We start from the raw sequence: 27303 nt of genomic DNA, 5'->3' as shown, positions 1-27303 counted from the left end.
ATTCTTCGAGCCCTTGATTAGCTAGATCATGTGTGTTCTATCAGCGCTAAAACACCTGATTCAACTGGTCAACTCATTCTTCAAGCCCTTGATTAGCTAGATCATGTGTGTTCTATCAGCGCTAAAACACCTGATTCAACTGGTCAACTCATTCTTCGAGCCCTTGATTAGCTAGATCATGTGTGTTCTATCAGCGCTAACACACCTGATTCAACTGGTCAACTCATTCTTCAAGCCCTTGATTAGCTAGATCATGTGTGTTCTATCAGCGCTAACACACCTGATTCAACTGGTCAACTCATTCTTCAAGCCCTTGATTAGCTAGATCATGTGTGTTCTATCAGCGCTAACACACCTGATTCAACTGGTCAACTCATTCTTCGAGCCCTTGATTAGCTAGATCATGTGTGTTCTATCAGCGCTAAAACACCTGATTCAACTGGTCAACTCATTCTTCAAGCCCTTGATTAGCTAGATCATGTGTGTTCTATCAGCGCTAACACACCTGATTCAACTGGTCAACTCATTCTTCGAGCCCTTGATTAGCTAGATCATGTGTGTTCTATCAGCGCTAAAACACCTGATTCAACTGGTCAACTCAATCTTCAAGCCCTTGATTAGCTAGATCATGTGTGTTCTATCAACGCTAAAACACCTGATTCAACTGGTCAACTCATTCTTCGAGCCCTTGATTAGCTAGATCATGTGTGTTCTATCAGCGCTAACACACCTGATTCAACTGGTCAACTCATTCTTCGAGCCCTTGATTAGCTAGATCATGTGTGTTCTATCAGCGCTAAAACACCTGATTCAACTGGTCAACTCATTCTTCAAGCCCTTGATTAGCTAGATCATGTGTGTTCTATCAGCGCTAAAACACCTGATTCAACTGGTCAACTCATTCTTCAAGCCCTTGATTAGCTAGATCATGTGTGTTCTATCAGCGCTAAAACACCTGATTCAACTGGTCAACTCATTCTTCGAGCCCTTGATTAGCTAGATCATGTGTGTTCTATCAGCGCTAAAACACCTGATTCAACTGGTCAACTCATTCTTCAAGCCCTTGATTAGCTAGATCATGTGTGTTCTATCAGCGCTAAAACACCTGATTCAACTGGTCAACTCATTCTTCGAGCCCTTGATTAGCTAGATCATGTGTGTTCTATCAGCGCTAACACACCTGATTCAACTGGTCAACTCATTCTTCAAGCCCTTGATTAGCTAGATCATGTGTGTTCTATCAGCGCTAACACACCTGATTCAACTGGTCAACTCATTCTTCAAGCCCTTGATTAGCTAGATCATGTGTGTTCTATCAGCGCTAACACACCTGATTCAACTGGTCAACTCATTCTTCGAGCCCTTGATTAGCTAGATCATGTGTGTTCTATCAGCGCTAAAACACCTGATTCAACTGGTCAACTCATTCTTCAAGCCCTTGATTAGCTAGATCATGTGTGTTCTATCAGCGCTAACACACCTGATTCAACTGGTCAACTCATTCTTCAAGCCCTTGATTAGCTAGATCATGTGTGTTCTATCAGCGCTAACACACCTGATTCAACTGGTCAACTCATTCTTCAAGCCCTTGATTAGCTAGATAAGGTGTGCTAGTGCTGGGATTTAACAAGGAGTGGATTGGTCAATACTCCTGAGGAGTGGATTGGTCAATACTAATCTAGCACGGTAGGTTTGAGAGACATGGATTGGTCAAGACTGATCTAGCACGGTAGGTTTGGGACACATGGATTGGTCAAGACTGATCTAGCACGGTAGGTTTGGGAGACATGGATTGGTCAAGACTGATCTAGCACAGTAGATATGGGAGACATGGATTGGTCAATACTGATCTAGCACGGTAGGTTTGGGAGACATGGATTGGTCAAGACTGACCTAGCACGGTAGGTATGGGAGACATGGATTGGTCAATACTGATCTAGCACAGTAGGTATGGGAGACATGGATTGGTCAAGACTGATCTAGCACAGTAGGTGTTGGAGACATGGATTGGTCAAGACTGATCTAGCACAGTAGGTATGGGAGACATGGATTGGTCAAGACTGATCTAGCACAGTAGGTATGGGAGACATGGATTGGTCAAGACTGATCTAGCACGGTAGGTATGGGAGACATGGATTGGTCAATACTGATCTAGCACAGTAGATATGGGAGACATGGATTGGTCAACACTGATCTAGCACAGTAGGTATGGGAGACATGGATTGGTCAATACTGATCTAGTACAGTAGGTATGGGAGACATGGATTGGTTAAGACTGATCTAGTACAGTAGGTATGGGAGACATGGATTGGTCAATACTGATCTAGTACAGTAGGTATGGGAGACATGGATTGGGCAAGACTGATCTAGCACAGTAAGTATGGGAGACATGGATTGGTCAAGCCTGATCTAGCACGGTAGGTATGGGAGACATGGATTGGTTAACACTGATCTAGTACAGTAGGTATGGGAGACTCATTCTGGTCATGAAAGGTCATTATTATCATTAGATGACAGATAAACATGAATGTAGACATGAAAAGGCACGGATTACAATGCATGTATACATACATATTGGCTCTACCATAGCAATAGCAAGTCAACAACAATGGTTGTGATCAGACTAATACACAGGAGAGAGAGAGAGAGAGAACCGGGCCTCATATCTAGAAATCCACTAGCAGACGTTGACTTAATTGTTGATTACGGGGACTCCCAGTCCCGGCGATATCATATTCATGAGCCAAATGGTGCATGTTGTAATATGCATGAGCAAATTAGATGTGTGAAGAACAAGAGGAGGCTGCTCCAAATGCACCGGGATTCAAAAACACTACTTTGATTCTTTTTTTCTGCCATAATAAATTGATGAAAATGTTGTTTTCTTGTATCATTGATCCAGTTACTATGTTTCCTGCAGCAATGCAGTCACTTTCTCATTTATGGGGATTCATCAGAGAAAAGGAAATGGAGGGTGTCTTTGTGGGGCCATATTATCTGAGTCTTATTCATTGGGGAACACGTAGCAAAACTTTTACAACAGAGAACAAACACTAGCGTCTCTCATTGGACTGCCTCTGCTATTCGCCTCCTGTTTCATTCCGTTTTCTTCCATTCGGTGCCAAATGAATACAACCCTGTTAGCCTGGGCTGGAGAACATAAGGGTGTCTAATTAAACAGAGCTGTGTTTAAAGGTCCCTCTTCAGATGAGGCTGTGTTCATGACCCAGGATCAAGGAGACAGGCCTTTTCTGCAACATGGAGCCAGTCAGTGCCGGACAAGGGGACGAGCAGCTCCGAGGGCCACGAGGGACGTGCGCAGGAGAAAAGATGACTGTATCTTATAAAGATAACACTTGTGGATGATGTCAGAGGAGAGAATACTTTTACACACATTTTATTGTAGGGTTTGTCGCTGTGATACGTAGGAATCTGCTTATGAAATTCTAATAAGTTGCAAATCAGGCATTGTTGAGCGCTTGTCAAATATGACTGTAGCTAATACTTAATTCTTGCAATGCAACAAGCTTAAGCTGCAATGCCGAATAAGGCACCTATAACCTCTGCAAATAGCATATAAGACGCATAGAAGTACATAAGTCATGTGGACGCTGAAAACTAAGGTGTTACATAAACAAAGGCTCATTTCACACTTCATAGGCCAGGGGGCTTGGCTGCTGGGGCGCTCCAGCTTACAGAGCCTTCAGAAACCATTACACACCCATTGAAATATTCCACATGTTGTTGTTACAGCCTGAATTGAAAAATGTATGAAATAAAAAAAAATCTCACCTATCCTCAAACAATACCCCATAATGACATCACAATACCCCATAATGACATCACAATACCCCATAATGACATCACAATACCCCATAATGACATCACAATACCCCATAATGACATCATAATACCCCATAATGACATCACAATACCCCATAATGACATCACAATACCCCATAATGACATCACAATACCCCATAATGACATCACAATACCCCATAATGACATCACAATACCCCATAATGACATCACAATACCCCATAATGACATCACAATACCCCATAATGACATCACAATACCCCATAATGACATCACAATACCCCATAATGACAAAAGTGAAAACGTGTTTTTAGAAATCTTAGTAAATGTATTGAAAAATATATACAGAAATCTAATTGACATAAGTATTCACACCCCTGAGTCAATACTTAGTAGAATCACCTTTGGTGGCTATTACAGCTTTGAGTTGTCTTGGTTTTGTCTGTATCAGCTTTGAGTCGTCTAGGGGATGTTTGGATCAGCTTTGAGTCGTCTTGGGGATGTCTGGATCAGCTTTGAGTCGTCTAGGGTATGTCTGGATCAGCTTTGAGTCGTCTTGGGGATGTCTGGATCAGCTTTGAGTCATCTAGGGTATGTCTGGATCAGCTTTGAGTTGTCTTGGGGATGTCTGGATCAGCTTTGAGTCATCTAGGGTATGTCTGTATCAGCTTTGAGTCATCTTGGGGATGTCTGGATCAGCTTTGCACATCTGGATTTGGGGATTTTATCAAGCTCTGTTCAGTTAGATGGAGAGAGGCAGTGAACAGCAATCTTGAAGTCTTTCCACAGATTTTGGGATTTGGCTGGGCCACTCAAGGACTTTCACATTCTTGATCTGAAGCCATTCCAGCGTTGCTTTGGCTGTATGCATTGTCCTGTTGGAACGTAAATCCTCTCCCCAGTCTAAGGCCATTTGCACTCTGAAGCAGGTTCTCATCAAGGGTTTGCCTATGTGTGGCACCATTCATTGTTCCCTCTATCCTTACCAGTCCAGGCCACTGAAAAGCATCAACATTTCACGATGCTGCCACCACCATGCTTCACAGTAGGGATGGTGTTAGATGGGTGATGTGCTGTGCCTGTCTTTTCCAGACATAGCGCTTTGCATTCTGGCCAAATAGTTCATTTTTGGTCTCATCACACCACAATATTTTGTCTTATGCTCTGAGTCCTTCACGGGCCTTTTTGCAAACTCCAGGCATCCTGTAATGTGCATTTTTCTCAGAAGTGGCTTCCGTCTGGCCACTCTCCCATAAAACCCCGATTGGTGAAGTGCTGTAGAGACTGTTGTCCTTCTGGCAGGATCTCCCATCTCAGCCAAGGAGCTTCGTAGTTCTGTCAGAGTGGTCATTGGGTTCTTGGTCACTTTCCTGACCAACGTCTTTCTTGCCAGGTTGCTCAGTTTGGTAGGACTGCCAGCTCTAGGCAGATTCTGGGTATTTCCCCCCCCAAAAAAAACAATCCCCAATGATTGAGACCACTGTGCTCTTGGAAACGTTCAACACTCGAGAAATTACACCCTTCCCCAGATATCTGCCTATCATCACAATTCTATTTCGGAGATGGTATAGCTTCTGCTCTGACATGCACTGTCAGCTGTGATTTCTTATAGTGGGACCATATATAGACAGGTGTGTTTATTTCTAAATCATGTCTAAACAATTGAATTTATCACAGGTGGACTTCAATCAAGTTGTGGTGACAGCTCAAGGATAATCAAAAGAAATTGGATGCACCTGAGCTCAATTTGAAGTGGCATAGCAAAGGGGTGTGAATAATTATGTAAATTAAATTTCTGTATTTCATTTTCAACAAATGTGCAAACATTTGTAAAAACATGTTTTTATGGGGTATTGTGTGTAGATGGGTGAGAGAGAAAAATCAATGTAACCCATGTTGAATTCAGGCTGTAACAACAACAAAATGTAGAATAAGTCAAGTGGTATGAATACTTTCTGATGGCACTGTAGGGGCTTGGCATGGCAAGGCATTGGAGCTGGACTCTGGCTCTCTGGCCGTTCCAGCCACCAGCACGTCAGTGCATCTCAGCTCTTTACAAGATTGCTTGTGTAATGCCATCTGTATTCAGGGGATGAGTGCCTACATTTTGCACCCAGGCAAAGAGAAAGAGAGAGAGAGGGAGAGAGGGAGGGAGAGAGACAGACGCAGAGAGAGAGAGAGAGAGAGAGAGAGCTCCTGTCCAGCAGCCATAACTCCACATTGCTTTTTCTCTGCTCTCACTCTACCTCTTGTCCTTCTCGTAAAGGAAAACAAATGCCCCAATGTGATGTTACAGTACAGATATGTGAATTGGGTGAAGATTCAAAAAAGAGAATCAATTCAACACCACGGAGATCTCTTACTATGGTGGATTTTTTCTTTTTACATTTTCACACAAAATTGTCAATCCTTCCATTTACAAGTGTTCACATTTATGAGTATTCATCTGGAAGTGCTGCTATATGCTAAATTAATCACAAAGTCTGAGGCTTGATTGCACTGATTGAAACAGCAATCTCTTTAGAATGATGTGGGAAAAATCCATTGTTACCTATAATAGCACTTTCCATTTTGGACCGAGCTGTGTTTTTAATTACTATACATGGTGAATTAGCTAATGAATAATGAATGGTATTCCACACGCTAAGTGCTCCGACTGCTAATGTACTGAACCTTTATTTTTCTCTCCATCTCTCCTCCTCTCTCTCTGTCTCTCTCCCTCACTCTCCCTCGCTCTCAGTTGATTAGGTTTCCCTCTGTAAGGCATTATCTAGTGTGTTGAAGAGATAGTTCCAGTCCCCCTTCTCTATCTCTGTACCTTGTTTGTATTGAACAGTAATTTATGACTGCTGGCTGGGCGGGCAGCAGCATAGACGCAGCATGAGGTCCATCAGTATTGTGTAGATAGATGGCATGTCAAAAGACAACATATGTAATCCTCCACCACTACAGAGATGACAACGTCTCTATGAGAAGGGTTTTGTACACACACACACACACACACACACACACACACACACACACACACACACACACACACACACACACACACACACACACACACACACACACACACACACACACACACACACACACACACAGAGAGAGACACATGCTTTGAAGCGCAGACTCACACAACACACACATGGTGTCACCCTCAAAGAGGTTTAATCTCTCTCCCGCTCTCCCGGTCCCCCTGGACTTCCAGACCTCAATCTTCTTGCTTTAAGACCCCCCACCCCCCCCCACCCCCTCCCCCCCACTGAGCTTCATGTGTTTCCGGCAGAAATATCAAAGCAGATTACTATGAAGAAAGGAGAATAGAAAACCACAAATTCACACCGCTGAGACGTTCCTAATTCTTTATTCATTCAGCCCAAATATATTTGATGATTTAGTTTTTTTACTGATTCTTTAATCCTCTGTTCACCCTTCATAATAGTGAAGATAATTATAGTTGTCTGCTTGAGGTGAATTGAATTTCTTTGCTGAAAGTGACTGTAGTTCGTAGGTTGAGGTGTGCTGGAAGACGATGAGGCTCGTGTCTGGGGTGGAGTGGAGATGTGCTGAGCTATAGTTTATAGCTAACAACGTCGTAGCCGCGGTGCTGACTGGTAATTTATGCATTGGAACATGGTGCACTAAGTTCAGCAAGGATTTTTTAATCACCTCATAATTACTTTTCGGTTTCTCAGGGAATCATTGTAACAAGTACTATGTGCCATTTGGTAACAAGCTGTTGTGATGAGTTATTCCTCTCTGGTTGACTACAGGACCAAGAGGTGGTTTTGATATCTCTACTCCAATCTGATATTCAGTGTCCACATGGGGCCAACAACAGGGGCTATACATTTGATGTGATAATGCTATGTAGGTGGATATGTTTTCTCTCAGATATTGTATGAATGGAATCAACCTCCCCGGTATGCTTGGTAAGGATCCGATGTGTAATGGCAGACACACTGTATCAGGCATTAACAAAAAATCCTACAGCAAATAGCATCTGTTTTCATTATCCTGCAGTCTAATGTTGGTTCGTCACAGCACAGAGACAGAATGCTCCTGTCCTTTTCATCTCCCTGCACACCGATGGTCTGAATGCATAGCCAAACAGCTGTGACAGGGCAGAAGACAGGATACACCCTAGTGAACTAATCCCTCTCTCAAAATGTGCATTTTACATGCTGTAGTCAGTGGTATCCTGCCAAGATGGCCGCCGAGGCGCTAGCATTGTGCTGTTTGACTTTAATTTAGAATCTCCTTCAACACCCTCTGACTGATTGACTGACTGACCGAACCTCTGACTTATTGACTGACCGACTGACTGACGAACCGACTGGCCGACCCTCTGACTGACTGACTGACTGACTGACTAACTGACGAACCGACTGGTCGACCCTCTGACTGATTGACTGACAAACTGACTGACGAACCGACTGGCCGACCCTCTGACTGACTGACTGACTGGCCGACCCTCTGACTGACTGACTGACCGACTGACTGACGAACCGACTGGCCGACCCTCTGACTGACTGACTGACCGACTAACTGACGAACCGACTGGCCGACCCTCTGACTGATTGACTGACCGACTGACGAACCGACTGGCCGACCCTCTGACTGACTGACGAACCGACTGGCCGACCCTCTGACTGACTGACTGACTTGCCGACCCTCTGACTGACTGACGAACCGACTGGCCGACCCTCTGACTGACTGACGAACCGACTGGCCGACCCTCTGACTGACTGATGAACCGACTGGCCGACCCTCTGACTGACTGACGAACCGACTGGCCGACCCTCTGACTGACTGACGAACCGACTGGCCGACCCTCTGACTGACTGATGAACCGACTGGCCGACCCTCTGACTGACTGACGAACCGACTGGCCGACCCTCTGACTGACTGATGAACCGACTGGCCGACCCTCTGACTGACTGATGAACCGACTGGCCGACCCTCTGACTGACTGACGAACCGACTGGCCGACCCTCTGACTGACTGACGAACCGACCGGCCGACATGGTGCTTGGGAAACGTGGGTTTATTGTGGTGAAGTCAGATTCTCAATTGTTTAATTGATTAATTAAAGGTGCTTTTCATTACCAGTCTTTTAAATGTTAACAAGTCCCTCCTCTCTGACGTCCTCAAGCTTTCTGTCTTGGCAGATGTGTTGGTCTTCAAACCAATTTCTGTCTTGGCAGATGTGTTGGTCTTCAAACCAATTTCTGTCTTGGCAGATGTGTTGGTCTTCAAACCAATTTCTGTCTTGGCAGATGTGTTGGTCTTCAAACCAATTTCTGTCAAGACAGATGTGTTGGTCTTCAAACCAATTTCTGTCTTGGCAGATGTGTTGGTCTTCAAACCAATTTCTGTCTTGGCAGATGTGTTGGTCTTCAAACCAATTTCTGTCAAGGCAGATGTGTTGGTCTTCAAACCAATTTCTGTCTTGGCAGATGTGTTGGTCTTCAAACCAATTTCTGTCTTGGCAGATGTGTTGGTCTTCAAACCAATTTCTGTCTTGGCAGATGTGTTGGTCTTCAAACCAATTTCTGTCTTGGCAGATGTGTTGGTCTTCAAACCAATTGCAGGTCAGAAAGTTTGCATAAAGCATTTGTAAATCCTTCACAGGGATGATGTGTCGGATATGTAAAAGTCCTTCATATTGTCTTCCCGAAGATACACTTAGCAAGAGATCATCATAAACAATCTGCCGTCATCATCATTGGCTCATCCCAGAGTGGGTGTGGGAATAGCCAATCATGTCAGTCCTAGAAGATTTGCATATTGCTGATGTGGCTGTCTGGAAGTGGAAGGTTGACCTGTTGTTTATGAGGATGTCACCTTGCTGAATGTATATATATGTTTTATAGCCAGATGAGACTGCATTATGTAAGACTCTATTCTAACCATTGTGTTCCACCACAAGGTATTTATCTGGTCATTCGATGTCATTTACACACACTTTACTATTCTATAGTAAAATACCAGGAGCTAATGAATCGTTTAGCCTAGAATGCTAATAGGTTGCATCCTTAGATACACAGATGATTCATGCAGTGCTTCATCATGCCCTACTCTTGGTTTCAAGTGTGATCTGTTCAGTAGCAGTCATGTGGTGGGAGTAGATCTGTGTTGCTCTGACCTGTGACTAGAATACTAACGCTTCTCCAACATTCAGACACAGAAACAGCCAATCCAGCCCGCCCCTCCCCGCCACCCAGGGCGTACTGTCTGATCCCACTACACTCTCTCTCTCTCACACACACACACACACACACACACACACACACACACACACACACACACACACACACACACACACACACACACACACACACACACACACACACACACACACACACATGCCCCCACAGGGACAGAGACAGCCCCCCAAACACAGAGAGATCTCAGCAGATTATTTATCCCTGCAATTATCCTAATGGAGCAGCGGCATTAGGTCATATGTGGCCAGATTGAATTATCACTGTGAGCTGTGAGTCTCCCTTTATCTCAGTCTTATTCAACACTAGAACACAGAGAGAACCGACTTCCACACAGAACAATAAACCAAACACCGTAGTGCCCGTATATCTCTGTCCTTGTTCTTGTCTATTCATGTTCTGTGTTATGTCATGTTTCATGTTTTGATTGGATCCCAGGAAGAGTAGCTGCTGCGTGAGAAGCAGCTAATGGGGATCCTAATAAAGAAATATCAGCCTGTATCACAGTACAACACCAGCATACAGTGGGAGTCTCCTTTATGCAGCAACACACGCACAACATGAGCTAATGCAGTGTGGCTGTGAACGTGCCACTTCCCAGACATTATCTTGCCATTGATGAGGTCTGGCTGGGATGAACTTAAAGGGAAACTCCTAGTGAAGGCTACAGTGGGAAGTTGAGCTCGCTTCGTTGTGACCTTTACAGGGTTTTACCCGTTGTCTGAGTTTCTGCTGTGACCTATATCAAATGACGGCTGTTGGATTTTGCCCTCGTTGCCGTCCTCTATTTCAACGTGATTACAGATTCTGGTTTGATTGCCCTTCGTTTTAATTTCCAAAGCTAATACGCTTATGCCATCTGGGATTGGTTTAGTCTGCTTTAGGATGGGTACATGCCAGGTCTGGTCAGAGAATCAATCCGTACATTACCATCCAGTAATAAACTGATGATGTTTACCATGTGACCACCGATGGATCTCACTGCTGAGGGTGAGCCTAGTTCATGATAAGGAGCCTTATTAACCCGGTTCACAAAATAACAAACAGATCAAAATGACTCTCATCTTACTGAGGGAATGACAATGCTTCACTGACTGTCTGGAAAAGAATGAGAGTCTTACAGTACATTTTTCATAGGTTTTTTCAGCATTTTCCTTTCCTCAGAATGATCACTTGAATACAGAAAAAATAGCTAATGTTCAAATGTGCAAACGCTTCAGTCTGCTGAGCTTCAGCACGACATGTGTGGCAAAGATTTCACATTCATCTTGTTCAGTTATAAATGCTTTGCAGATCCTTCCTCCTGAACAGGTCACTGGACTAAAACGGTAGCATGCAAGCAAGGTTTTTTTGTTTCTGCCTGAGGTTAATAACTGTCTAACAGTGATGCAAACCTTTAGTTGATGTATTTCTTATTCATATTTATTTTTTTAGACTATATTTTCCATCTTTATAATTTTCCACTAACCCTACTACCCCTCCCCTAATTGGAATAAACTGATTAAATATATTTTCCTTCTTTATAATTTACCCCTAACCATACTACCCCTCCCCTAATAGGAGTAAACTAATGGACAACAATACGTAGGCTTCCACTTCCAGCTTCTACATACTACAGTATATACATTTACAGGACACGGTGACCCAAGCACCGTGTTCACATTGATTTAACTAGCACACTGGTCTACACTCTGATCCTGGAGAGTTGCTGGGTGATTTAACTAGCACACTGGTCTACACTCTGATCCTGGAGAGTTGCTGGGTGATTTAACTAGCACACTGGTCTACACTCTGGTCCTGGAGAGTTGCTGGGTGATTTAACTAGCACACTGGTCTACACTCTGATCCTGGAGAGTTGCTGGGTGATTTAACTAGCACACTGGTCTACACTCTGATCCTGGAGAGTTGCTGGGTGATTTAACTAGCACACTGGTCTACACTCTGGTCCTGGAGAGTTGCTGGGTGTGAACCCTGTGTTTTTGTTGGTGAACATCAAGTTGAAGATTGGATATACTGTAGTTTGTTTATGATTAATCATAAAATGTGTTATAAAGTGAATGATCCTCCAATATCCTAAATTTGCTGTTGTTGTTGTGCCGTAAACATCCAGATTGATTGAGACACTCTCTTGTTCAGCGTTATAGTATGGCTCCTACATGTGTTGAACCATATTTTTTGGGGGGTCACTTCATTTCACAGACGTCCTTGGCAACCACCAGGCTCATTGTAATGGCTGGAATGGAATCAATGGAACGATATCAGACACATCAAACATATGGAAACCACGTTTGACTTCCATTCCATTCCAGCTATTACAATGAGCCCATCCTCCTATAGCTCCTCCCACCAGCCTCCCCCTGAACCCCAGAGAAGTGTTTTCTATTATCCACTTGTCCTGATACCCATGTCTGTCCCTGGCTGAGAGAGTGCTACTCCGACATAGCCCAGATAATGTGTTTCCCACTTCTTATAGAACAGGTTTCACACACTAAACCCCCCACAAAGATTACGTTACTCACTGTGATATTGATTTTAAAAAAAATGGTTTGTCGGGTGTTTTAAGGAATATTCTATAAAATGTCAATCTTGAAACAGATTACACGGTAATCCAATCCAGTTCATCCTCTTACGCGTTTAGAGAACCCACACTCTTAGTTAACCCATTAAGTTGCAATCGGCTGCAACGTTCTTGGTTGCCATCTTCGCTAGAGGGTCCCTTTTGACAGAGATCCAGGATGTCAACCCTAGCCTCAGGCCCCAACCTTATCTGTTCTTCTACAAATGGAAAAATAGGTGCTTTTATGATGTGGATACAACACCACTGGAAGCAACAGCAAACAAAAACGCTTAACCTAGTTCTGTAATATACAACATGTGAAAATTATGTCCTTTATGATGTGAATCGACAAGCATCCACAAACAGCACTCTTGACCTAGTTCTATGAAGCAGTGAGAAGCACATAAAGGTACATTATTTGTAATTTTAATCTGTAATGTTTTAGACTGCAAGGGGAACGCGTACGGTATTTGAATCTAAAAAATGTCCCTAACAGATGCTCACGTAGTTCTCTTTAGTGAATATTCAAGACGTTCGAATGTATTTTGAAATTGCAAGTTTAAAGCACCGATCCACCCTCTTACTGATGTCTATATTTAGGAGACTGGTGGGTCAGAGAGAATAAAACAGGACCAAAATGGGTATTGTAGTGCGGAGAACACAGTAACCCTGAGGCCCCTATCACAACACTGCGTGACATAAGAGCACTGCATCACTCTGAATACTACTCACTCACCGGTCCAGTTACCATGACACATCCCACACTTCCCTCCATGTCTGAGCCCATTTGAGCTTCTCCTTCATTCCTTGTGAAATGAAATGCAAAACAGGATTGATTTGGCACATTAGCTTTTGTATTAGCAGACCGGGTCTTGCTACATGGTAGAAACAGGGATGGTATTGTCTGATAAAGCGTGTATGTCTATCATTAGCATCGAGACAAGAGGACTGGGTGTGTAGTGTACTTACACCTGAATGAAGATTAGACCATATTATACACTGAGTGGACAAAACATTAGGAGCACCTGCTTTTTCCATGACAGACAGGTGAAAGCTCTTATTGATGTCACTTGTTAAATCCACTTCAATCAGTGTAGATGAAGGGGAGGAGATGGATTAAAGAAGGATTTTCAAGCCTTGAGACAATTGAGCCATGGATTGTTTATGTGTGCCATTCAGAGGGTGAATGGGCAAGACAAAATATTTAAGTGCCTTTGAACAGGATATGGTAGTAGGTGCCAGGTGCACCGGTTTGTGTCAAGAACTGCAAAACAGCTGAGGTTTTCACGCTCAACAGTTTCCTGTGTGTATCAAGAATAGTCCACCACCCAAAGGACATCCAGCCAACTTGACACAACCGTAGAAAGAGTCAACATGGGCCAGCATCCCTGTGGAACGCTTGGTAGAGTCCATGTCCTGACGAATTCAGGCTGTTCTGAGGGCAGAAGGGGGCCAACTAATGTTCTGTACACTCAGTGTATACACACTATGATACATGAAACTTATCTGCCTTCAAGTTGGTATAAATGAGGCTAATTTGGATGTAGATTCTACTGAAGTTAGTTGGTGGTACTGAAAAGTCAGGCGATAACTGTAAGCTTTTCTGAGTGACAGACACAGTGATATTTTCACAGACTCCCACCACACATACATAATCAGATTTCCCTCATCTAGGGTGTTGTGTACTACCCAATCCATCTAGAGTCCTGTGTTCTACCCAATCCATCTAGAGTCCTGTGTTCTACCCAATCCATCTAGAGTCCTGTGTTCTACCCAATCCACCTAGTGTCCTGTGTTCTACCCAATCCATCTAGAGTCCTGTGTTCTACCCAATCCATCTAGAGTCCTGTGTTTTACCCAATCCATCTAGAGTCCTGTGTTCTACCCAATCCACCTAGTGTCCTGTGTTCTACCCAATCCATCTAGTGTCCTGTGCTCTACCCAATCCATCTAGAGTCCTGTGCTCTACCCAATCCATCTAGAGTCCTGTGTTCTACCCAATCCATCTAGAGTCCTGTGTTCTACCCAATCCATCTAGAGTCCTGTGTTCTACCCAATCCATCTAGAGTCCTGTGTTTTACCCGTTCCATCTAGAGACCTGTGTTTTACCCAATCCATCTAGAGTCCTGTGTTCTACCCAATCCACCTAGTGTCCTGTGTTCTACCCAATCCATCTAGAGTCCTGTGTTCTACCCAATCCATCTAGAGTCCTGTGTTTTACCCAATCCATCTAGAGTCCTGTGTTCTACCCAATCCACCTAGAGTCCTGTGTTCTACCCAATCCACCTAGTGTCCTGTGTTCTACCCAATCCATCTAGTGTCCTGTGTTCTACCCAATCCATCTAGAGTCCTGTGTTTTACCCAATCCATCTAGAGTCCTGTGTGTTACCCAATCCGTCTAGTGTCCTGTGTGTTACCCAATCCATCTAGTGTCCTGTGTTCTACCCAATCCATCTAGTGTCCTGTGTTCTACCCAATCCATCTAGTGTCCTGTGTTCTACCCAATCCATCTAGAGACCTGTGTGTTACCCAATCCGTCTAGTGTCCTGTGTGTTACCCAATCCGTCTAGTGTCCTGTGTTCTACCCAATCCATCTAGAGTCCTGTGTTCTACCCAATCCATCTAGAGACCTGTGTTCTACCCAATCCATCTAGTGTCCTGTGTTCTACCCAATCCATCTAGATTCCTGTGTTCTACCCAATCCATCTAGAGACCTGTGTGTTACCCAATCCATCTAGAGTCCTGTGTTCTACCCAATCCATCTAGATTCCTGTGTTCTACCCAATCCACCTAGTGTCCTGTGTTCTACCCAATCCATCTAGTGTCCTGTGTTCTACCCAATCCATCTAGAGTCCTGTGTTTTACCCAATCCATCTAGAGTCCTGTGTGTTACCCAATCCGTCTAGTGTCCTGTGTGTTACCCAATCCATCTAGTGTCCTGTGTTCTACCCAATCCATCTAGTGTCCTGTGTTCTACCCAATCCATCTAGTGTCCTGTGTTCTACCCAATCCATCTAGAGACCTGTGTGTTACCCAATCCGTCTAGTGTCCTGTGTGTTACCCAATCCGTCTAGTGTCCTGTGTTCTACCCAATCCATCTAGAGTCCTGTGTTCTACCCAATCCATCTAGAGACCTGTGTTCTACCCAATCCATCTAGTGTCCTGTGTTCTACCCAATCCATCTAGATTCCTGTGTTCTACCCAATCCATCTAGAGACCTGTGTGTTACCCAATCCATCTAGAGTCCTGTGTGTTACCCAATCCGTCTAGTGTCCTGTGTTTATTTTAGCAAGATGTTATCCTGTATTTTAAGCCTAATCCAGAATGAGAATTACACCAAAAATGAAATCCATTGTCTGAGGATTGTGTTGCACTATCTGACATAAACCAAAAAGGGGACAGTTTGATGAAAAAGCCTCAAATAAAGGTTCAAAACACATGATTACGCAAAACACGTCATTATTTCAATCATTGTTGGCATTGTGTACGGTCTCTAATGTGGCACATTGCTTATCTTGTTTCATGCGTCATATCAGTTTCAATCAGACATTATATTATATTATTCACGCATATGAGAGCTGATTGCTCCTTTTTTATGCTCTTGTGATCACAGCATCTTAAAATAGATATCTTCTATACATGTCATGATCATGAGTACATTCCGCTACTTGTCTACAGCAGGGTTCGCTAACTGAATCTAGTTGATCCCTGGTCTACAGTCTGAGATCATGTACTGACGGCCCTCGGGCTGAATCTAGTTGATCCCTGGTCTACGGTCTGAGATCATGTACTGACGGCCCTCGGGCTGAATCTAGTTGATCCCTGGTCTACGGTCTGAGATCATGTACTGACGGCCCTCGGGCTGAATCTAGTTGATCCCTGGTCTACGGTCTGAGATCATGTACTGACGGCCCTCGGGCTGAATCTAGTTGATCCCTGGTCTACGGTCTGAGATCATGTACTGTATGGTCCCTCAGTAATGTTTTGGTTTTCACATTGATTACATTGCTGAACTTTTGACCTTGCTTGCTGTGCCAAACAAATACTGTATGTTGGTCTGTACACAGATGTACAGTCTCAATTTATCCAGTTTCTCAGAGCAGGAAAATAATCCTGCATCAACAGGAAATAGAAGTTGTTATGTGGATTATAATTCAGGGATACTTTTGAAAAAGGTTGATACATTTTTAGTTAGGATAGATGAAGTCTGATACTTCAAAGTGGAAATTACAAACTTTAGAAGCCCTTCTTAAATCTGGAATTTGCATTTCCTGTTGCCCAGGAAAATGATCTGTGACAACACAGTGATCAAATGAAGAGAGCACCTCTCTATTAGACCATGTAACTTTCAGCATCTTAAAATAGATCACCTTACCTCCCGGCCCGACAAGCATTAAAAAAACACCTGTTCCTAGCTAAATGTTCAGTGTTTTCCAATTCATTATTAGAAAAATTGTAAAAACCTATCATAGTGAGCGTGAGAGATTTGTTTTCATGTACGAAAATATACATTGGATTCCAAAATGATTGGATCCCTTGGATAAAGATGATAAAAATAGACTGTATGAAATAAATTATACAAATACTGAGCTACACTACATGGCCAAAAGTATGTGGATTCAACTACACCTGTTGCTGACGGTGTATAAAATCGAGCACACAGCCATGCAATCTCCATAGACAAAAAAAAATGGAAGTTGAATGGCCTGTGCTGAAGAGCTCAGTGACTTTCAACGTGACACAGTCATAGGATGCCACCTTTCCAATAAGTCAGTTCAAATTTATGCCCTGCTAGAACTACCCTGGTCAACTGTAAGTGCTGTTATTATGAAGTGGAAATGTATAGGAGCAACAACGGCTCAGCTGTGAAGTGGTAGGCCACACAAGCTCACAGAACGGGACCGCCGAGTGCTGACGCGCGTAGTGCGTAAGAATCGTCTGTCCTGGGTTGCAACACTCACTACCGATTTCCAAACTATCTCTGGAAGCAACTTCAGCACAATAACTGTTTGTCGGGAGCAATGTTCCCTCTGATTCTTTCCAGCACTGAGCAATTTCAGGTCTGCTGAGTGCAAACTTCTAGCTAGCATTTACTGTGAACACTGAGGCTGTCCCCGCTTTATGTTACAGTAGCCATGTAGCCATGTAGCCATGTAGCCATGTAGGCATGTAGCCATGTAGCCATGTAGCCATGTAGCCATGTAGGCTACTGTGGATACTTGATCATAATGTAGGCCTACCAGAATGGCCTACCATCAAAAACAATGGAGAAAATGAATCCCATAACGTTTTAACATGGACATAGCTGTTCTATCATTCAGCCTACAGTAGCACCCAATGTGTTGTGTTCAATGTAGACCTACGTTCCATGAGACTTTAAAAAAAAATCCGCAGGGCTTGACATGAACCTGTTTATCAACTTGTCCTTCAGTAGCAGCAGCTTGTATGTGAGTGGGTGTGTGTAGAGTCAGTGTAAATGTATGTGCATATTATGTGTGAGTGAGAAAATGATGGAGTGAGTGTTTGTGTGTGTGTTGGAGTGACAGTGTGTGTGTGAGTGTGCATAGAGTCAGTGCAAATACTGAAATAAAATGTCAATAAAGATATAAGGTAAACTTCTGCTGTTCGATGCCAGAACCCCCTTCACAAAATAAAATACATTATTATTCTCATACCATTATTACAGAGAATCAGACAAATGATGCTACCCTCTGCCTATTGGCCACTTAGCTTATTCGAGCCTGTCTCAAAATGCAACAATGCTCCTTTAAGACAAAAAAAGCTCTATACCTGACTCACTTTTCAAATACGTCTAGAAATGTATACATTTTGTGCTCTTGTAGGAAGCAATCACTCCCCTATTGCTGACTACAAATGATCTATAACTGGGCTAATAACTCACTAACTAGCAAAGGATATCAACGAAGTGTGCAGTTGTGGCTACATTCAGCTCTCGTGTTGATCGGGGAAAAAAAGAGCATCTACTCACGACTGCTCATGCTGTAAACACAGTCCAGTTCAAAGTAAATGGCACAGATTCATATATGGCAATGGTCTATTTGCATATAGGCCTACTGCAGGTCTGATTGTTTATGCCGCGCTGGTCTGTGAAGAGTACGGGCTGAGTAGTGCGTGTCAATGTAATAGAATCCTACTCCGATACGTTCTGCCTACAACAAAATCTCTTGCATAGTTTGTTTTGTTTTGGTATGTTGCATTGAAAGTGGCTAATATTGCGTTGATTCGATCACAATTGCCACAGTAAAGGGAAATGTTGATAGTGTTAACAGGGAAAGCTCTAGAACAGTGGTCACCAACCTTTTCCGAGTCAAGGTCACTTTCTGAGTCAAAATGCAAGCCGAGAACTACCGCTCAGATTTTTTTTTGACATGACTTAAAAAACGCAAGCCTCCCAAGTGGTGCAGTGGTCTAAGGCACTGCATCGCAGTGCTTCAGGCGTCACTACAAACCCAGGTTCGATCCCAGGCTGTGTCAACCAGGAGATCCATGAGGTGGCGCACAATTGGCCCAGCGTTGTCAGGGTTAGGGGAGGGTTTGGTTGGCTGGGATTTCCTTGTCCCATTGTGCTCTAGCGACTCCTTGTGGTGGGCTGGGCTGATGGTGCCTGCATCTGATGGTCAGTCTCAGTGGAGAGAAAGAGCAGCAGACTGAGGGTCAGTCTCAGTGGAGAGGAAGAGCAGCAGACTGATGGTCAGTCTCAGTGGAGAGGAAGAGCAGCAGACTGAGGGTCAGTCTCAGTGGAGAGAAAGAGCAGCAGACTGAGGGTCAGTCTCAGTGGAGAGAAAGAGCAGCAGACTGAGGGTCAGTCTCAGTGGAGGGAGAGAGCAGCAGACTGAGGGTCCGTCTCAGTGGAGAGAAAGAGCAGCAGACTGAGGGTCAGTCTCAGTGGAGAGAAAGAGCAGCAGACTGAGGGTCCGTCTCAGTGGAGAGAAAGAGCAGCAGACTGAGGGTCAGTCTCAGTGGAGAGAAAGAGCAGCAGACTGAGGGTCAGTCTCAGTGGAGAGAAAGAGCAGCAGACTGAGGGTCCGTCTCAGTGGAGAGAAAGAGCAGCAGACTGAGGGTCTGTCTCAGTGGAGAGAAAGAGCAGCAGACTGAGGGTCAGTCTCAGTGGAGAGAAAGAGCAGCAGACTGAGGGTCAGTCTCAGTGGAGAGAAAGAGCAGCTGACTGAGGGTCAGTCTCAATGGAGAAAAAGAGCAGCAGACTGAGGGTCCGTCTCAGTGGAGAGAAAGAGCAGCAGACTGAGGGTCAGTCTCAGTGGAGGGAGAGAGCAGCAGACTGAGGGTCCGTCTCAGTGGAGGGAGAGAGCAGCAGACTGAGGGTCAGTCTCAGTGGAGAGAAAGAGCAGCAGACTGATGGTCAGTCTCAGTGGAGAGAAAGAGCAGCAGACTGAGGGTCCGTCTCAGTGGAGAGAAAGAGCAGCAGACTGAGGGTCCGTCTCAGTGGAGGGAGAGAGCAGCAGACTGATGGTCAGTCTCAGTGGAGAGAAAGAGCAGCACACTGAGGGTCAGTCTCAGTGGAGAGAAAGAGCAGCAGACTGATGGTCAGTCTCAACTTAGGGTCGTCTCTCAACATCCCTCTGCTCTCCCTTTCCTCCACTGACACCGACCACAAAGAGACACCATGTTTCAGCTGATGGCCAAACTGGAGTCGCACCGCATTATTTCTGCCTCATGTACAAATTCATGTTGTTCCTCTTATGAACAGAGAAAGTGAAATATTCCTTGGTGTAAAAAAATACCCAAACTGCTAAAAAAATAACAAGAAGGCAAGCCTATAGACTTTCCTAGTCATTCATTACTGCTGCAGTGTTTGTTGTAGCGCTGAGTGGAAATAGGAAGATCTCGCATTTCATGGCTTATAAAAGTGTTGAATTCAAAGTGTTGACAGTGCTGAGTAAGAACTTAAACATCAACTCAGTCATAAAAACAGCATCTCTTTGCTGTTCTCATTGAGTCTCTCTCATGGTTTTAAACATTTTGGAATCTCACAGTATCAACTTTGCTGTAGCTTTATTTTATGCCTGCTACGTTACTGCAGACATGGTAATCTGAGCCATCCGATTGGCCAGCGGTAGGACTATAGTGCACTTGATTTGCTCTCTGAGCCCCTCCCGGAAGACAGAGTTTGTACCTTCAGCCCGAGACAAATAAAAAATATTGGAACACAAGGCTTTATCGTTTAGTTTTCTACAGAAATGTTTGTCAATCAACTAGGAATGCCTTGGTGGCCACTGCTCTAGAATGTCTAGAGTGTAGTTCAATCTTGTGCTTCTCTCTGTGGGCTGATATTTCTGTGTCTTTTAGAGGGAACTTTGGTCAGGAGCTTCATGAAATTGGTATCCATGGCTGGAGTGGTATAAAGCTCGCTGGAGCAGTGGAAACGCCTTCTCTGGAGTGATGAATCACGCCTCACCATCTGGCAGTCCGATGGACAAATCTGTGTTTGGCGGATGCCAGAAGAACACTACCTGCCCCAATGCATAGTGCCAACTGTAAAGTTTGGTGGAGGATGAATGCTGTTGGTGGAGCTGTTTTTCATGGATCAGGCTCCTCAGTTCCAGTGAAGGGAGGTCTTAACGCTACAGCATACAATGACTTTTTAGACTATTCTGTGCTTCCAACTTTGTGGCTACAGTTTGGGAAAGGCCCTTTCCTGTTTCAGCATGACAATACCCTCATGCATAACATGAGGTCCATACAGAAATTTACCAAGTACCAGGACATTTTAGCCAACAACCTGGTTGCCTCTGCCAGGAGGCTGAAACTTGGCCGCAAGTGGATCTTCCAGCAAGACAATAACCCCAAGCACACATCAACATTTTATTTTGGCACTTACCTGTATATTATTACCCAACAGAAACGATTCTGAGTCAATGCTTTTGTCACCAATAATGTTTTTCCATAGGCTTTCCTCCCTGCAATCAGCCATTTAAAGTGATGAGGCTGCTATGCAGAGTGGTTGTAGCGTAATGCCGGCTTGACAAAACGAACCCCTGCCTGATTCTTTCTGTCATGCAGTTAACCAAACACCACAGCATCAGCATAACAACCTACATTGTTACCCAACAGAAACGATTCTGCGTCAATGCTTTTGTCACTATTTGTGTTCTTCCATAGGCCTCCTTCCCTGCAATCAGCCATTAAAGCGACGAGGCTGCTATGCAGAGTGGTTGTAGCGTAATGCCGGCTTGACAAAACGAACCCCTGCTAGGCCGTGGCCTGATTCCGTCTGACGCCCCCAGTGGAAGTGTCTCTTGGCGGGCTTCTCACACCACTCTGGAGTGGCATCTCTGCTGGTGCTAACCACTTTCACAGGGGCATATTTAGAGATTCATTTCCCACTGATTAAATCACCCACTCGGCCACGCTGGAAAACGCATTTCCACATCGCTTCACAATTTTCACCGTTTAGAAAACACCTGTCAAAACAGAGTCGTTTTCTATGCCTCCGGGTCCCTCTGAAAGAGACGATTGCTGATATGACTTGAGTTAGAGAAGCTGAGGAGAGATGAGAATGTTAAAGGGCCTTGAAAAACCTTGTTCACTTTTATATTTGACATAACGAGCATCGCTCGTGTATTGTGAGTAGAAACATGTTTGGTATGTGCTAATATATTTTACTCTACATCTCTATCTATTATATTACACATTTTACTCTCTCATGGTAAATGATACTGTTATATCAGAAGAATATTATACATTTCTTATGGTGAACAACAGTGCATTCGGAAACTATTCAGACCCCTTGACTTTTTCCACATTTTGTTACCTTACAGACTTATTCTAAAATGGATTAAATATTTTTTCCCCTCATCAATCTAAATTCAATACCCATAATGACATAGCGAAAACAGTTTAGACATTTTTGCAAATTTAATTTAAAAAGAAAACCGAAATATTAAATTTACATAAGTATTCAGACCCTGTACGCAGTATGTTGTTGAAGCACCTTTGGCAGCGATTACAGCCTTTCTTCTTCTTGGTTATGATGTTACAAGCTTGGTACACCTGTATTAGGGGAGTTTCTCCCATTCTCTGCAGATCCTCTCATGCTCTGTCAGGTTGGATGGGGAGTGTTGCTGCACAGCTTTTTTCAGGTCTCTCCAGAGATGTTCAATCGGGTTCAAGTCTGGGCTCTGGCTGGGCCACTCAAGGACATTCAGAGACTCGTCCCTAAGCCACTCCTGTGTTGTCTTGACTGTGTGCTTAGGGTCGTTATCCCGTTGGAAGGTGAACCTTCGCCCATGTATGAGGTCCTGAGTGCTCTGGATCAGGTTTTCGTCAAGGGTCTCTATGTACTTTGCTCAGTTCATCTTTCCCTCGATCCTGAATACTCTCCCAGTCCCTGCCTCTGAAAAATATTCCCACAGCATGATGCTGCCACCACCGTGCTTCACCGTAGGGATGGTGCCAGGTTTCTTCCAGATGTGAGGCTTGGGATTCAGGGCAAAGAGTACAATCTTGGTTTCATCAGACCAGATCATCTTGTTTCTCAGAACTAAGCCATGAGGTCGAAGGAATTGTCCCTAGAGCTTCGAGACAGGATCGTGTCGAGGCACAGATCTGTAGAAGGGTACCAAAATATTTTTGCAGCATTGAAGGTTCCAAATAATACAGTGGCATCCATCATTCATAAATTATCAGAGTGACAGTTGGGTTTTTGGTCACCTCCCCGACTAAGGCCCCTCTTCCACGATTGCTCAGTTTGGCCAGGCGGCCAGACTCTTCTAGGAAGAGTCTTGGTGGTTCCAAACTTCTTCCATTTATGAATGATGGAGGCCACTGTATTATTTGGAACCTTCAATGCTGCAAAAATATTTTGGTACCCTTCTACAGATCTGTGCCTCGACACGATCCTGTCTCGAAACTCTAGGGACAATTCCTTCGACCTCATGGCTTAGTTCTTGCTCTGACGTGCACTGCCAACTATGGGACCTTATATAGACAGACGTGTGTGCCTTTCCAAATCATGTCCAATCAATTCAATTCAATTTCGCACAGATGGACTCCAATCAAGTTGTAAAAACATCTTAGGGATGATCAATGGAAACAGGATGCACTTGAGCTCGATTTTGAGTCTCATAGTTTGAATACTTATATTATATATGAATACTTATATTATATATGAATACTTATATGAATACTTATATGAATACTTATATTACTTATATTACATATGAATACATATATTATATATGAATACTTATATGAATACTTATATTATATATGAATACTTATATTATATATGAATACTTATATTATATATGAATACTTATATGAATACTTATATGAATACTTATATTACTTATATTATATATGAATACTTATATTATATATGAATACTTATATGAATACTTATATTATATATGAATACTTATATTATATATGAATACTTATATTATATATGAATACTTATATGAATACTTATATGAATACTTATATTATATATGAATACTTATATGAATACTTATATGAATACTTATATTACTTATATTACATATGAATACTTATATTACTTATATTATATATGAATACTTATATTATATATGAATACTTATATGAATACTATGAATACTAATATAAGGTTTGTTGTTCTATCAGAATAATATTAGACATTGTTTCAACACCAGTACCATCTCTGGTGTTGACTTATTTCTAAGCTGGTAGACACGTCCTCCTCTAAAAACACTTATTGTGAGAAGTGAAATTCATCAACGTTTTGAGACTGAAAAAACAGTCTGTTTTGTGACCAGTTTGTTACAGCACTTTGTGACAAATCAATTTATGAAATGAAGTATACAACAAGAGAAATCGACTGTCTGGTTTTATTGCAGATTGTTTCTGTTTTTTTTTACCTTTATTTAACTAGGCAAATCAGTTGAGAACAAATTCTTATTTTCAATGAGGGCCTAGGAACAGTGGGTTACCTGCCTGTTCAGGGGCAGAACGACAGATTTGTATCTTGTCAGCTCGTGGTTTGAACTTACAACCTTCCGGTTACTAGTCCAACGCTCTAACCACTAGGCTACCCTGCCACCCCAAATGTACAGATGAATAATTAACTTCCCGGGTTAGGACCTAAATGACAACGATTTGTATTTATTTATTGATGAGAGAGTAAAGTTCATATGGGGAGTCCTGTCCTGGGGAGTCCTGTCCTGGGGAGTCCTGTCCTGGGGAGTCCTGACATCCCTGACTGCTCTAATGCTCCACAGATGGACAGTGTTTATGATGACTATCTAGGATGAGTGAACATCCATCCATCCCCAATGATAAGGCAACTACATTTCACCACCTCTCTTCCTCATGTAGGTCATTATCCCAGGCATGTGCATTGAGCACAGACAGTATGGTGTCCCTTCAATAGATTTTATACACATAAAAAGAAGTGGCATTACCCATAATTACCTTCTGTTCTGCATCTAGTTTTCTTTGCTTGTCTTATATTGTTCCACTGCCTAATCTGTTGTACTTTTCTCTCTTCTCTTTACAATATTTCAGAGAGGACCACCAGCCACTGAACTATGAATGCTGATCACAATGATCTCCTCCCTCCAGCGCCAGACAATGAGAGATCCTAGGCTGAGGGGGGCTCGGTCCTATCCCCTCTTCGTGCTACTGTTGGCCCTCCAGATCCTGGCGGTGGCCGGCCTGGTGCGTGCCCAGACCTGCCCCTCTGTCTGCTCCTGCAGCAACCAGTTCAGCAAGGTGATCTGCACCCGCCGGAGCCTGCGCGATGTCCCCGACGGCATCTCAACCAACACACGTTACCTGAACCTGCAGGACAACCTCATCCAGGTGATCAAGGTGGACAGCTTCAAGCATCTACGGCACCTGGAAATCCTGCAGCTGAGCAAGAACCACATCCGCAACATCGAGATCGGCGCCTTCAACGGCCTGGCCAGTCTCAACACCCTGGAGCTGTTCGACAACCGTCTCACCACCATCCCCAATGGGGCCTTCGAGTACCTCTCCAAGCTCAAGGAGCTGTGGCTGAGGAACAACCCCATTGAGAGCATCCCGTCGTACGCCTTCAACCGGGTCCCCTCGCTGCGAAGACTGGACCTTGGAGAGCTCAAGCGGCTCTCCTACATCTCAGATGGAGCCTTCCAAGACCTCAGCAACCTGCGCTACCTGAACCTGGGCATGTGCAACCTCAAGGAGATCCCCAACATCCTACCCTTGGTCAGGCTGGAGGAGCTAGAGATGTCAGGGAACCAGATCTCTGTCATAGGGCCTGGCTCTTTCGCAGGGCTGGCGAACTTGCAGAAGTTGTGGATGATGCATGCTCAGATCCAGACCATCGAGAGGAACTCCTTTGACGACCTCCAGTCCCTGGTGGAGCTCAACCTGGCCCACAACAACCTCACCCTGCTGCCCCATGACCTCTTCACCCCCCTGCACCGCCTGGAGAGAGTCCATCTGCACCATAACCCCTGGAACTGTAACTGTGACATCCTGTGGCTTAGCTGGTGGCTGAAGGAGACAGTGCCTGCCAACACCAGCTGCTGTGCCCGCTGCCACACCCCAGCAAACTACAGGGGTCGCTACATCGGCGAGCTAGAGCACAGCTACTTCCAGTGCGATGTGCCTGTCATCGTGGAGCCGCCGGCGGACCGCAACGTCACAGAGGGCATGGCGGCTGAGCTCAAGTGCAGAACGAGCTCGTTGACCTCGGTCAGCTGGCTCACCCCCAACGGGTCTCTGGTGACCCACGGGGCGTACAAGGTGCGCCTGGCCGTCCTCAACGACGGGACGTTGAACTTCACCACCGTCACCATGCAGGACACGGGGACTTACACCTGCATGGTGAGCAACACGGCGGGCAACATCTCTGCCTCTGCCGTGCTCAACGTCACCTCGGTGGAGAACAGCGGCGTCACCTACTTCACCACAGTCACCGTGGAGACCACAGAGACAGTCGACGACAGCCAGACTCCTGCTCTTCCACCGATTGGCTGGGTATCATCTTCGACCACCAGGGGGCCTCCAGTCCAGACCAGGACCACAGAGCGGACCTACACCGTCTCTGTTCTGGACCTGGACGGGGAGGGGGACCGCGGCTTGGAGGAGGTGATGAAGACCACCAAGATCATCATCGGCTGCTTTGTGGCCATCACGCTCATGGCCGCCGTCTTGCTGGTCATTTTCTACAAGATGAGGAAGCAGAACCACCAGCAGGACCCCGATGGCCCCGCCTCCTCCATGGAGGTCATCACAGTGGAGGAGGAGCTCGCCGGTGTCGCTGCCATGGAGACCCACTTACACCTGCCCCCATTGGAGCATTACAACCATTACAACACTTACAGGAGCACCTACCACCACTCCCACACACAGGAACCTTTACTGATTCAAGCCAGCTCAAAAGACAATGTGCAAGAGACCCAAATTTGATTGAGATTCATTAGAGGAATCCGATATCAGCTATCTCATACAGGAAGTATCATGGACAGAATGGTAAGGATTAGTGTGGGAATGACTTGACACTGACTTGACTGATGATGTTAACGATCAAATGGATCAACATCTTTCAAAATGGGTGTTCTATTTGAAAAAGTGTCTTTACAAAACAGAAATTATTTATTTAAAAATATATGTCTAGTGGCTAAATCAAGAAAAACAAATCTGAATGAGCTTTTTAGCTCCAATTTTTATTTCACCTCTGTGTGATGTTGG

The 27303-nt window shown here is 44.3% G+C and overlaps 1 protein-coding gene across 1 annotated transcript in view; it reads left to right on the top strand.

The window, feature by feature from the left end:
* Positions 1-27021, top strand: part of LOC139403883 (leucine-rich repeat-containing protein 4C-like) — a 44099-nt gene extending 17078 nt beyond the window's left edge. The window contains exon 2 of the mRNA XM_071147071.1: positions 25129-27021. Within this exon, the coding sequence (XP_071003172.1) occupies positions 25156-27021 (1866 nt within the window). The 5' untranslated portion in view covers positions 25129-25155. The remainder of the gene's footprint in view (positions 1-25128) is intronic.
* Positions 27022-27303: the final 282 nt, after the last annotated feature.

Source organism: Oncorhynchus clarkii, unplaced genomic scaffold, assembly GCF_045791955.1.
Source record: "Oncorhynchus clarkii lewisi isolate Uvic-CL-2024 unplaced genomic scaffold, UVic_Ocla_1.0 unplaced_contig_12719_pilon_pilon, whole genome shotgun sequence".
NCBI lineage: Eukaryota > Metazoa > Chordata > Actinopteri > Salmoniformes > Salmonidae > Oncorhynchus > Oncorhynchus clarkii.
The sequence above is the reverse complement of the archived record's forward strand: the minus strand, read 5'-3'. Positions and strand labels throughout refer to the sequence as shown.